The sequence below is a fragment of the Plecotus auritus genome (genome assembly GCF_963455305.1).
Source record: "Plecotus auritus genome assembly, chromosome: 12".
In the NCBI taxonomy this organism is placed as follows: domain Eukaryota; kingdom Metazoa; phylum Chordata; class Mammalia; order Chiroptera; family Vespertilionidae; genus Plecotus; species Plecotus auritus.
Genome location: NC_137778.1, coordinates 29588770 through 29600728, shown reverse-complemented (window position 1 = coordinate 29600728; position 11959 = coordinate 29588770). Strand labels below are relative to the sequence as shown.

The window sequence follows — 11959 nt, the reverse complement described above, 5'->3', positions numbered from 1 at the left end:
TAAGCTCGTCCTTGAGAAACGTAACAAGTGCGCTCCAATAAGGACTCGACGAGAAGCAAATATAAGCCAATAGGAGGCTTGGAGATGGAGTTGTCCCGCCTTAAATCGGAGGGACCAATAGAAAGTGCAGGCGGCGTGTTTGAAAGTGAGGCCAAAGTGGGTGGGAGCGCGTGCTGCTGGGAGTTGTTTGGAGGTTGGCGGCGCGGGGCTGACGATCTCAGGCAGAGCGATCATGTCGCACAAACAAATTTACTATTCGGACAAATACGACGATGAGGAGTTCGAGTACCGGTTAGTGCCGGCGTGGGGGCCATAACGAGGGGGTGAGCTTTGACAAGTGAGGGCACGAGGAGTTAGTAACTAGGACTGAAAGGACAGAATGGGCGCGTGCGCAGCAGATTAACGGGACGGGGTGCGGGGGTAGTTGAGAGCGTAAAGCGCATGCGCGAAGGTAGGCGACGCTTGTAAAAGTAACAGTATGGAATTTGGTGTAATCCCTCTTGGGGGAGGCGTAGGTGGGCGTGGTTAGAGTATTAGCCACCAGACGACCCTCACCCCTTGGGGTTCCCGGGTCCTTCTAAACTTCATTGAGCACGTTGAACTTGCCTTCTTAAGACAGCTAGTGTCACGGCAACACCATAAAACACGGAACCTACTGGGAAAAGGTGGTAAAGGCGGAGCTCGAATTTTCCTCGCGTCTTCAATACAGAGCGAGTGTCCTCATTAATTCCTGAAAAAGGGGCTTGGTTGTCCGGCTTGTATTAGGAGGGGGGCTTCGAGGGACTGGAATGGAATAAAACTGGCCAGGAACATTGAGAAAAGACTTAACATGGACCCAGTCGATACCCTTCAAATATTTGAAGGGGATTCGTTTAGGAAACAATAATGGAGTGTTTATATAGATTCTACTCAAGTACGAGGGTAAGCATGGTGTCTGCTTTCAACAAACCTAAAATAATCTGTGGAGATACTGACAGACTTCAGAAAGAAGGTGATAATTGGTATGATATAGATACGTACAGATTGTGATGGGAGCACATACGACTTGCCAAGGATGATGAAGAAAGGAATTTCTACAGTGTCTGCATTTGATAAATCCTAAACTCACAGTTCTAGAGTAGAAAATCGGAAGGGGTTCTACAAATGTTGGCCTTCCACTAATTGTATTAAGTGTGATACTTAAAACAACTTCCTGGTTTGTAGCTTGTCTTCTTAACCAAAGACCATAAAATGGAAGCTTGCTTGTGTTTCTTCTCCAGTCTAGCACAGGGCTCTGGACCCTCTGGCTGGAGAGCTCCGCCTATGCTAACAAATACATTTATCGTCTTTATGCCAGGTCCTTGGGGAAAGACCCCAGGGCCCAGGCCATGCTTGGACCCAATTAACTTCCTTTTCCTCAGCTGTTTTCTTCCACATCTGAACTGAGCTAACTAAAATGATGTGCTTGTAGCCCATGGCAGGGCCAGGGAGGAGGAGGAGGAAGCAATAGTTTCACCCTTGAATATGTAATCTTGGCAGTGGTATTTAGGTTTAAGAAAAGCTTTTGTGTTTTGGTGGGGGGTTCTGATTTTTGTCTAATTAGTTATTGAAGCTAGTCTTTGTGCTAGGGGCTTGTTATACTATTAGCTATTTTCAGACATTCAGACAAGAACAGATTCTTTAGAAAAAAATCTGTTACTAGTACATTTTCATTTAGCATGATAAAGTCTATCTGGGTTAGACCAATTCAAATTAGAGTAATAATTTCTTGGCCATGAAAAGAGAATTATCCTTGGTTAGAAAAGCAGGAAGTTTCCCAAAAGAAGTCTCATGGCACATCCCTTCAGAGTTAAGAAAATGAAATGAAGAATAGATTTTAAAGGCTAAGGCATTGACGTTATTTCATCCTTTGTGCTGGCTCTTGCACGTAGCACTACATACTAGGCCTTTCTTCACAAAAATCACCTCCTCCATACCAATCCTGTTCAAAACCACCTTTAATTATTATTAATACCATGTGTACCGTGTATTGTTTTAGGATCATCAACTAGAAGACTAAGCTCCAGGAAGGCAGAGGCAATGTATCAACAGTGCCTGAAGTTTAGGTGCTCGTTCACTTGAGTTATTTAATTTGTACTTTTAAATATACCTTCGCGAGGATTTACATAAGTTGGCCTTTATTTCTAGCGGCCTATATCCCACAAGAACTGGTGTCTCTTTTCTCTTGTCTCTTGGCTTTGCATGCAGGCACTTGCCTAACAGGCTGTACCCAGTACTGACAAATTCCCTACCTTCCCATGTTTCTGTTACAGGCATGTCATGTTGCCCAAGGACATAGCCAAGCTGGTCCCTAAAACCCATTTGATGTCTGAATCTGAATGGAGGAATCTTGGTGTTCAGCAGAGTCAGGGATGGGTCCATTATATGATCCATGAACCAGGTCAGTGCAATGGCTGAAAAAACCATGTAGGGCTGTTTCACTGAGGAAATGATAGGTCACATAACCCAAAGAAATAAGGGGAAGGTGGGGGTGGCTCACCCGTTTCTTACCCCACCCGTCATCTAGAAAAATTGGAGTGACCAAAAATAGAGTGAAGTATACAGGAAGTTCAGAGACAGGCTGTTCCTGAAAAACCTTTAGTATCTAATTCACTCAGAGGGTACTCTCTTTTTAAGGCCACATATACTCTGGGAGAGATTATGGTCCCTACTTCATTGTCCATCAGAAAGAATTCTTGGATGTGTTCCAAATAAGCCAAGGAAAGTATATTTCCTGATAAGACACCAGACACCAAGCTGTCAAGCAAAACTAATAAAGGACACCCTGGGGCTTCACAAACATAGCAAAAAAACTGATATTAACAATTGTATACTTGGCAGACAGGCCAGGCTTATGGGTCTGCTTCTAAAGCCATATGCTTAAATCTTAGTTATCAAGGTCCGAGTGGGTGATAGCTGGGAAATGGGAGTGGGATACCCTATAGAGTGTGCATAGACTGGTGTTAGTTTGTCTCTTAGATTTCACTCACTCTTTCAGAACCTCACATCTTGCTGTTCCGGAGGCCACTGCCCAAGAAGCCAAAGTAATGAAGCTGGCGAGCCACTTTTCAGCCTCAGCTTTACTCAGCTGTCCTCACTTGCTAACAGCTTTCTGATAACATTATGTTGCCTTCTTGTTTCTCACTTTGCTATTTAAAGGATGTTTAAAATACACTGTTTGCAATGTGCTGGTGACTGCTTTGCTACTTAAGCAGAGCCAGCAGCAGCACGGCCAGCCAGAGGTGTGCTCTGAGGGCTGCATCCTCAGCTGAGTGTGACCCCTCAAACCATGATGAGTTCTGTATCCAGCAGAACACACGTGGCAGATGGAGGAAGCGTCTGAGAATGAGACCGTGGCTGTAACAGGGATTGTGTAAATTTGCTGTTTTGTTTTGTTTTCCTGCCAGGTGTATGTATGGGGATTTATGTTTCAATGTATTGGGAACTTTCCATTTTATTCAAGAATTCTATTTCATGTTAAAAGCCTTGATTAAAGAGGAATTTTTTTTTTATAATCTAATTCTCTGCTTGTCAAGGTTTTTCCTCCTCTCGGGGTGAGCATCACATTCAATATATGGTTCTAATTATAAGCCCTTCAGTTAGATAATGAAGCTCAGCTTTGCTGATAATGAGGTTTATTTCAACAGTCAGGTAACTGGTTTTTAATCCAATCTTAAAAGCAGACATGCTGTCAGACATGGACTGAAATATATTTTGATCTAACTACTGGCCAAAGGTAGAGGTTATATAGGGATAACATCATCTCATCAAAACAAGTGAACTGTTTCCCATAGTCAGGGATGCTGCCTTTAATACAGTCCCAGTATTTGAAGGGCACACAAGGGTAAGGGGGGAGGCCATCAGCCAGAGGCTGGTAGGGTGCTCCGTTCCTGCCTACCCTAAGGCTCCGGCTCGCCTATGGCCTTTTCACTGCACATTGGTTGGGAATTTTCAGTAGTTCTCACTTGGGCTGAGCGTTGGAATCCCCTGGGTAGCTTTAAAAGTACTGATTTGTAAATCATTCCTAAAGGTGTTGATTTAATTGGCCTGGAGTGTGGCCTGGATGTAGGGATTTCAAGCATTCCTATGGAGGTAGTTACAGCACTAACTTTTGAGAAAACAGAAAACTAGCTGTTCAAGAAAACATTTCACTAAATCATACTTTTAAAAATAACAGTACTAAGTAAGGGAGGTCAATCTACCACCTTTTCCCTGTCTTCCATCAGTTTGTTCCAAGAGCAGTACAAGTGTAGTCCCTGGACCGGAAGCATCAACATCATCTGGAAACTCATTAGAAATGTACATTCTTGGGCTCCACCCTAGACTTAACTGAATCAGAAACAATGGTGGTTGGACCCAGCGACATTTTATCAAGCTTTCCAGTTGATTCTGGTGCATGCTTAGCTTGAGAAGCCACTGATAAAGGATTGGACCAGAGCTGATGTTTGAATGGGTTGTTGTTGTGTGGGTTTTTTTTTGGGGGGGGGTTACCTCCAAAATATCACCTTTATTAAGATAATAAAGCACATGGCTTATGTCATTAGGCAAGTAGGGCTTTGTTTTTTTAGCGCTTACTTGAGAAAAAATGGTCTAGAAGCTTGGTTCTACCATTCACTTTATTTTGTGTGGCATCCCTTCACCTTTCTGAGCCTGTTGCCCATCTGTAAAACAGACATTATATCTATCTTAAAGGGTTTTTAGGAGTCATGAGGCCGGCCAGGTGCGGTTCAGCAGTCTTCCAAATGATGAGTGGATTCTAAACCTTATACAAAAAAAGTCCACAGACCAGTAGCATCACCATGACTGAGAACTTGTTAAATACAGATCTCAGTCCTCACCCAAGGTCACCAGACAAATAGTAAGAACATTAGGGTTTGATGAACACTTAGACCATGGCAATGGAATGAGGATAAGGAGAGGAGTACAAAGTGGGCACGTGGCACTCCCTAGTCGCTGCCATCACTTGTACTTGCAAGAGCAATAACAGGTGATGCTTAAACTAAGCACCATCTGGAGCAAGGTGGGGCAAAGCTCTGTCTTGTCAATGAGGATTAAATAATTAGCTTTATTGTTTATATCAGAGACAAAAAGTTCTCCACACTAAAAGGGCACCTCCAAGATCTTCCTACCTCACAGGCAATGCTGATAATTGTTCTTGGTGTCCCTCCATCTGCTATAATATAAAATCCCTTCAAACACCAGTAGCAGCTCCTGACCCTTAGCCAATAATAAATTGGGTTATGGCTAATGAAAACAGCCGTGCACACGAGAATCTGAATACAAAACAAAGGTTAAAGTCAAGCCCCCCTTTATTTCTAAGAGCAGAAAGCACCTCAGAATCCTTAGAGCATCACCAAGCACCGCTTCTTTCGCACCCCAGCCCTCCCGCCCGGCCCCTCCTCATCCCAACCACCATCCCCTGAGCCCGGCCTCCACATTTCCGGGCAAAGGGTGACCACGTGGTTGTCGCTAATAACAACCCAGCACTGCTCCCGCCCGCTGGCTAAGGCTCGCGAGTGACAGTCGACTTCACCAATGAACACGTGGAGGTAGTCTGAGCGACAGCCAAAAGGACCAATTAAAATGAGTTAAGTGTGGCTCTGAGGTGGGACTGTGAGTACGGAAGCTGTCCTGGGACAAGAGGAAAGGAGAGAGGGAAAGACCTGGTGAAGGGGCTGAAGCAGGTGAGAACCTGAGAGAATTCAGCTGTCAGAAGAGTGGTGGGAAGAGGTGGGATTCGGGCTAGAAAGGGTGCGGAAGCCTTCAGAAGAAGACGGCTGAGTTCTGGTCTGGGTGGAGGAAGGGAACGTATTTAAAGGGCCCAAATCCCAGGAGCAGATAGACATTTAAAGGGACAGGTGCCCCAAAGAGAAGAGACATTTAAAGGTGTAGTTGCCCAAGATAGAGCAGACCCGAGGAACCGAGCTCGGCAGACACAAGACCTTTAAAGTGGTAGCTGGAGCAGGACATTTTAAGACTAGAGCCAAGCTTAGAAAACATTTAAAAGAGGCATGGGCTGGATTTTGAGAACATGTTTACTAAAGAGGCAGGAATAAAGGAGTCCGTTGTCAAGGGCCTGGTGAGGAAGACCATGCCCTCCTGCTCTCCCCCATTTTCCTTTCTGGCTCCTCCAGGTTGCCTCGACCCCGGACCCCCTGTTCCCAGGCTATGGCCCCCAGTGCCCTTTAGATCTGGCGGGACTCCCGTGCTTTCGCCCCCTATTTGGGGGTCTGGGTGGCTACTGGAGGGCCTTGCAGAGGGGCAGAGAAGGCAGGACCATGGCATCTAGGGCCTCTGCACCTCCCCCAGGGCGCAGCGTGACGGCGGGCATCATCATTGTTGGAGATGAGATCCTCAAGGTGTGTCTGGGACAGCAGAGGGGGGAGGGCGGGGCGTTCTCCTGTCCTTAAGAGTCTGCTCCACATGGTGTTGAAGGAGGGTGAACCAGGGTGGGGGTCCCCTTGCTGCCCTAGGATTCTGGAGTGAGTCCAGAGTGGTGGAGGAAAAGTGACCCTCATTCTTTCAATTAATTATTCCGTTGAAAAGCTTACAGCAAAGTTTCTACAGAGTGCCTAGCAGTATGAGGAGCTTTACAGAAATGACAAGGAGTCAGCATGTAAAGGAGGTATAGGTGCATGTATTATTTAAAAGTTAAATCCAACCTAATTGAGGAATGAGCCAAGGCACGCAGCAGAGTGGGTGGGATAGAAGGAAAGTACTAGAAGAGAGAAATCCCTTCTGAATAATCAGGGAAGTCATGGTAGGCATCAGGTTTGTAATAGTAATAGTGATCCCTATTTTTTGAATGCTTACTAGGACCTGGCAGTAAGCTTATTACATCATATATGTGATTTTACTAATCCTCACAACAACCCCATGACATTGGTACTTTTATATGTAATTTTTTAACATATTTTTATTGATTTCAGAGAGGAAGGAAGAGGGAGAGAGAGATAGAACATCAATGATGAGGGAGAACTTTGATCGGCTGCCTCCTGCAAGCCCCCTACTGGGGATCAAGCCCACAACCTGGGCATGTGCCCTTGATCAGAATCGAACCTGGGACCTATCCACTGAGCCAAACCGGCTAGGGCTAAGTCTTTTTATATATATATTTATTGATATCAGAGAGGAAGGGAGAGATAGAAACATCAATGATGAGGGAGAATCACCAACCGGCTGCCTTCTGCAGCGCCCCCCCCCCCCCCCCGGGGACTGAGCCCGCAACCCGGGCATGTGCCCTTGACCGGAATCGAACCCAGGACCCCTGAGTCCACAGGCCAACGCTCTATATCCACTGAGCCAAACCGGCCAGGGCTATAAGTCTTAATTAATATATTATGAGACTAAGGCTCAGAGAAGTTGAGAAACTTGCCCAAAGTAACACAGCTAGGAAGTGCTAAATGGACTTGATTCTCACTCCAGAGCAACCACTTAACCACTAACCTCTGTAGAACAATAGTGGAGATGGGGCTGGGCAAGAAGATTGTATACATACCATAGACAGCCTCCAGTATTCTGCAAAAGAATTTGAACTTTATTCTGTATATGGTTGGAAACAACAAATGGCTTTTGAGTCCAAGAGTGATGCAATCACAGTAACACATTAGGAAGGGTATTCAGGAGGCACCAGGCAGAGCACTGTGGCTGGAGCTGGGAGCCTGGCCAGGAGGCTGTTGCAACTATTCAGGTGAAAGGTGCCAAAGACCTGCTTGGTGGCAGTTGGGACAGAGAGAAGAGAGCAGATGGGGACATATTTCAGAAGTGGAGTTGACAGCATAAAGGGCCTGCCTGGCTGTGGACAGTGTCTGGGGATGCTATTAACAGCCAGGGTTAGGGTGAAGATGCCCAATACGCATTTGATGCCAAGGGACTGAGACTGTCCGGGTTGGTGAGGAAGTAGAGAAGTTGTCACATGGGATTGATAATTGAATTCATAAACATAGATGAGGTCAAGGTCACAGTGCAGAGAAGGAGGCCCACGATATAGCACATCATCCCTGACTCCGTTCACATGGATCTTCTCGCTCTGGTGCTCAGTCCAGAATTCTTGGCAGCCTGAGGTGGTATCCCCCAGAGAGCGGAGTGCCCCATCATCAGGCAGATGCAACTTCCATCCTGGCCCCCTTTGCCCTTCGTCCCACAGCACTGACGCTCATCTTCCCCATCTCCAACCTCCCAGGGACACACTCAGGACACCAACACCTACTTCCTGTGCCGGACACTGCGCTCCCTGGGGGTCCAGGTGTGCCGAGTCTCTGTTGTACCCGATGAGGTAGCCACCATTGCCGCTGAGATCACCTCTTTTTCCAGCCGCTTCACTCATGTCCTCACGGCAGGGGGCATTGGTCCCACTCATGATGATGTGACCTTTGAGGCAGCAGCACAGGCTTTTGGGGATGAGCTCAAGCCACACCCTGAGCTGCAGGCAGCCATCAAAGCCCTAGGAAAGCAGGGCTGGGAGAAGCTGTCACTGGTGCCCTCCTCTGCCCGCCTGCATTACGGCACAGATCCTCACACTGGCCGCCCCTTCAAATTCCCACTGGTTTCGGTCCGCAACGTCTACCTCTTCCCAGGCATTCCAGAGCTGCTGCGGCGGGTGCTGGAGGGCCTGAAGGGACTGTTTCAAAACACAGCTGTTCAGTTCCACCTGCGGGAGCTGTATGTAGCAGCTGACGAGGCCTCCATCGCCCCCATCCTGGCTGAGGCCCAGGCCCACTTTGGACACAGGCTTGGCCTGGGTTCCTACCCTGACTGGGGCAGCAACTACTATCAGGTGAAGGTGACACTGGACTCACAGGAAGAAGGGCCCCTGGAGGAATGCCTGGCCTACCTGACCGCACGTCTGCCTCAGGGATCACTGGTCCCCTACGTACCCAATGCCATGGAGCAGGCCAGTGAGGCTGTTTACAAACTCGCCAAGTCAGGTAGGGGCCTCCGGGGGGACGGGCAGAGGTACCAAACCACAGGTGCCACCCTAGGTCTCAGGAATGCAGGGGCTTTTGGAGGCTCCCAAAAATCCAGGAGAAGGTAGATGACGACGATTCATTCATTCTTCCAATAAATATTGAGTGAGTACCCACTTTCACCAGCACTGTGCTGGGTGTTGGGGAGATAGCGCAATAGGACAGCTGTACACCCACTCCATGGACAGCAGTTTAACAGGAAAGGTAAACTTTAAACAGATAATTATGCACGAGATGTCAGTGTGAGGGGGACTGCACAGCAAGGAGATCAGCCTCGATCTGGGGTCAGAGAAGGCTTCTCTGCGCAAGTGACGTGTAAGCTGCATGATAAGGAGCATTTGGCCAGACGAGGAGTGGGGCAAAGCACACAGTATGAGAGAGGTCCAGAGGAAGCAGCAAGGAGGTTTAGGAGAGTGGACAGAAACCAGGATCCTGGAGGGGGAGACACTGAGAGGCGATGCGGCTGAATGGCAGGCAGGGAGCACTCTGCCGGCCTAGTAAGCAGCATGAATGAATCTGGACTTTATCCTAGAAACACTGGGAAAATATTGAAGGGTTTTAAGCAAGGGCATCATGGCTGTAACTACCCTTTGACGGCCATATGTGTCACATGGGATTGATAATGGCCTCTTCCCTACCTGTCTGGCAGGGTCTTCTCTAGGGAAAAAGGTGGCAGGTGCCCTGCAGACCATTGAGACCGCCCTGGCTCGGTACAGGCTCACCCAGCTCTGCGTGGGCTTCAACGGGGGCAAGGACTGCACTGCCCTCCTGCACCTCGTCCATGCAGCTGTGCAGAGGTGAGCCTATCCGCTGGAGACAAGGCCCCGAGATACCAGGATACCTGAGCTGCCCCATTTTCTAGTTCCCCATCCCAGGAAGCAGAAGGGAAAAGTGGTGTCTGGGTGGGAGTTAGTCATAGTGACCTCTCAGTCCCATTCCACCTTATTTATTGAGCATCTGCCACCTGCCTGGCCCTGGATGTGGAAGGTCCTGGTCCTGTTGAGGAGGTGAGATTTACCCACCTGAAACAGGGATGTGTGCCCCAGGTTTGAGAGGTGAGAGGTCAGAGTGGGCTTCCTGGAGGAAGTAGGTTCTGATGGATGGGAAAGACAAGGGAAGGGTGAGCATCCCAGGAGCCAAGGAGAACAGTGCGCGCTCTGTGGAGAGCGTTCCCCTGCCTGTGCTGGCCAGCCTGTGGTTCTCTCCCCCTCTCCCCCAGGAAATGCCCTGATACTCAAGAACCCCTCCAGATCCTATATATCCGCACCATCTCCCCTTTCCCTGAGCTGGAGCAGTTTCTACAGGACACCATCAAGAGGTACTAGGGGCCTGAAGGTTTGGGCTCGAAGAGGGGTTTGGAGAAGCCCATTTGTGACCCCCCCAGCCCTCTTCCTTCCTCAGGTACAATCTGCGGGTGCTGGAGGCTGAGGGCGAGATGAAGCAGGCCCTGAGCCAGCTGCGGACACAGCACCCCCAGCTGGAGGCTGCCCTGATGGGCACCCGCCGCACGGACCCCTCCTCCTGCAGCCTCTGTCCCTTCAGCCCCACCGACCCAGGCTGGCCCTCGTTCATGCGCATCAACCCGCTGCTGGTAATGCAGAAGAGGACTGACTGCCTTCAGTCCATGCCCCCTGTCAGTCATTGCACCCTGGCTTCCTGAGGTAGGGACATTGGAGCCTGGGGCTTGGAGGAAGGGGCCCCATCATCCAAGGAAGGCTGTGCTATTTGTTCATTCAGCCTTTTGACCAATATTTATTGAGCACTCATTCAGTGGTAGGCATTGTGCTTTTTGCTACGGACAGAACAATGACTTGGACCTGTGCTGTCCAATATGGTAACCGTTAGCCATCTACTTAAACTCAAAGCATGAAGTACAAATGACTGAATGGTACATCTTAAAAGAATGAATTTCAGTGGCATGTGAATTATATCTCAGTTTTAAAAATTAAACACAATTCAAAAGTAGTTCTTCAGTTGCACTAGCCACAGTGGAAATGCCCACCACATTAGACAGCACAGCAAGAGAACAGTTCATTGCTGCAGAAAGTTCTGCTGGACAGCTGGCTTCCACAGACATAGCCCTTCCTGTCCTCTGGAGCTGACCTGCCAGTGGAGGGTGGGTTGAGAGTGGAGAGGGACAGGATGAAGACTTCTCTTTCTCATTGCTTGGCTTACACAGAGCAAGACGTACCAGCCCATCAGATAACAGGCCCTCCGAGGCCAAGGGAGCAGAGGAACCCTGACGGGGCCCCTTCCCAGGCAGCAGAGGGTAGAGTGGGAGAGGGCAGCATTTGTGACTCTTCTCCCACTCTGCCCTCCCAGGACTGGACCTACAGAGACATCTGGGACTTCCTGCGTCAGCTGTTTGTCCCATACTGTATCCTGTATGACCGAGGGTAAGGGTGTGGGGAGAGCATGGGTGTGGAGAAACATGTAGGTGCTGAGATAGGGAGAGCCACCTCACCACACACTCGCCCTCTGTTCTCCTGGCTCCAGCTACACGTCACTGGGGAGCCGGGAGAACACGGTGCAGAACCCAGCCCTGAAGTACCTGGGTCCAGGAGGACAGCCCACCTACCGGCCAGCCTACCTGCTTGAGAATGAAGACGAAGAACGGAACTCCCGCACGTGACCGCCACTCCTGCCCACTCCAGAAGAGAAAGGAGGCCGCCCGGGGTGTGACCTCTCAATAAACAGTGCCTCTCCTCTCATGTGCCTGTGTCTTCCTGCTCCCGTGGGGATGGGGAAAGCAGAGGGGGCCAGGCCACTGAGGCTGGGAAGGCGCTCTTGTTGGTGATTCTGACGGAATGCCAACCACCAGGGGGCAGAAGCAGGGAGTTGTGCCAAAAACTGGGGGTACCAGCAACCAGGCAGGGCACCCAAGGTTTATAGGCTCAGGCTGGAGGGAGGGAAGCTGAGCTGGCCTGGCTGTGAAGGATGAAAGATGGAGTGGCCAGCTCCTCCTCCTCCTAACC

The 11959-nt window shown here is 49.1% G+C and overlaps 2 protein-coding genes across 3 annotated transcripts; both read left to right on the top strand.

Annotated features, from left to right (window-relative positions):
• Positions 1-153: 153 nt before the first annotated feature.
• On the top strand, positions 154-3536 carry CKS1B (CDC28 protein kinase regulatory subunit 1B). The gene is made up of 3 exons (XM_080647643.1): positions 154-291; positions 2292-2419; positions 3017-3536. Exons 1-3 carry the CDS (start codon positions 233-235, stop codon positions 3064-3066), a joined length of 237 nt encoding a protein of 78 aa, XP_080503769.1. The 5' UTR covers positions 154-232; the 3' UTR covers positions 3067-3536.
• Positions 3537-5652: 2116 nt separating this feature from the next.
• On the top strand, positions 5653-11696 carry FLAD1 (flavin adenine dinucleotide synthetase 1). Of its 2 annotated transcripts, none has more exons than XR_013959416.1 (8): positions 5653-5702; positions 6153-6377; positions 8201-8945; positions 9634-9781; positions 10204-10302; positions 10386-10645; positions 11307-11380; positions 11481-11696. XR_013959416.1 is itself a non-coding variant. In XM_080647987.1 (8 exons), the coding sequence occupies exons 2-8, from the start codon at positions 6297-6299 to the stop codon at positions 11614-11616; spliced, it is 1473 nt and encodes a 490-aa protein (XP_080504113.1). In that variant the 5' UTR covers positions 5653-5702; positions 6153-6296; the 3' UTR covers positions 11617-11695. The 2 variants fall into 2 exon arrangements, 1 of the variants encoding a protein (XP_080504113.1); XM_080647987.1 differs by having other exon boundaries at positions 10386-10575; positions 11481-11695.
• Positions 11697-11959: the final 263 nt, after the last annotated feature.

What these genes read in the sequence shown, in the direction of transcription:
- CKS1B (XM_080647643.1), top strand. Translation starts at nt 233, where the DNA reads ATGTCGCACAAACAAATTTACTATTCGGACAAATACGACGATGAGGAG. An exon ending in GATGAGGAGTTCGAGTACCG is followed by an intron (nt 292 to 2,291) that starts GTTAGTGCCGGC and finishes TTTCTGTTACAG; the next exon opens with GCATGTCATGTTGCCCAAGG. An exon ending in TTATATGATCCATGAACCAG is followed by an intron (nt 2,420 to 3,016) that starts GTCAGTGCAATG and finishes TCACTCTTTCAG; the next exon opens with AACCTCACATCTTGCTGTTC.
- FLAD1 (XM_080647987.1), top strand. Translation starts at nt 6,297, where the DNA reads ATGGCATCTAGGGCCTCTGCACCTCCCCCAGGGCGCAGCGTGACGGCG. An exon ending in TTACAAACTCGCCAAGTCAG is followed by an intron (nt 8,946 to 9,633) that starts GTAGGGGCCTCC and finishes CCTGTCTGGCAG; the next exon opens with GGTCTTCTCTAGGGAAAAAG. An exon ending in TGTATCCTGTATGACCGAGG is followed by an intron (nt 11,381 to 11,480) that starts GTAAGGGTGTGG and finishes TCCTGGCTCCAG; the next exon opens with CTACACGTCACTGGGGAGCC.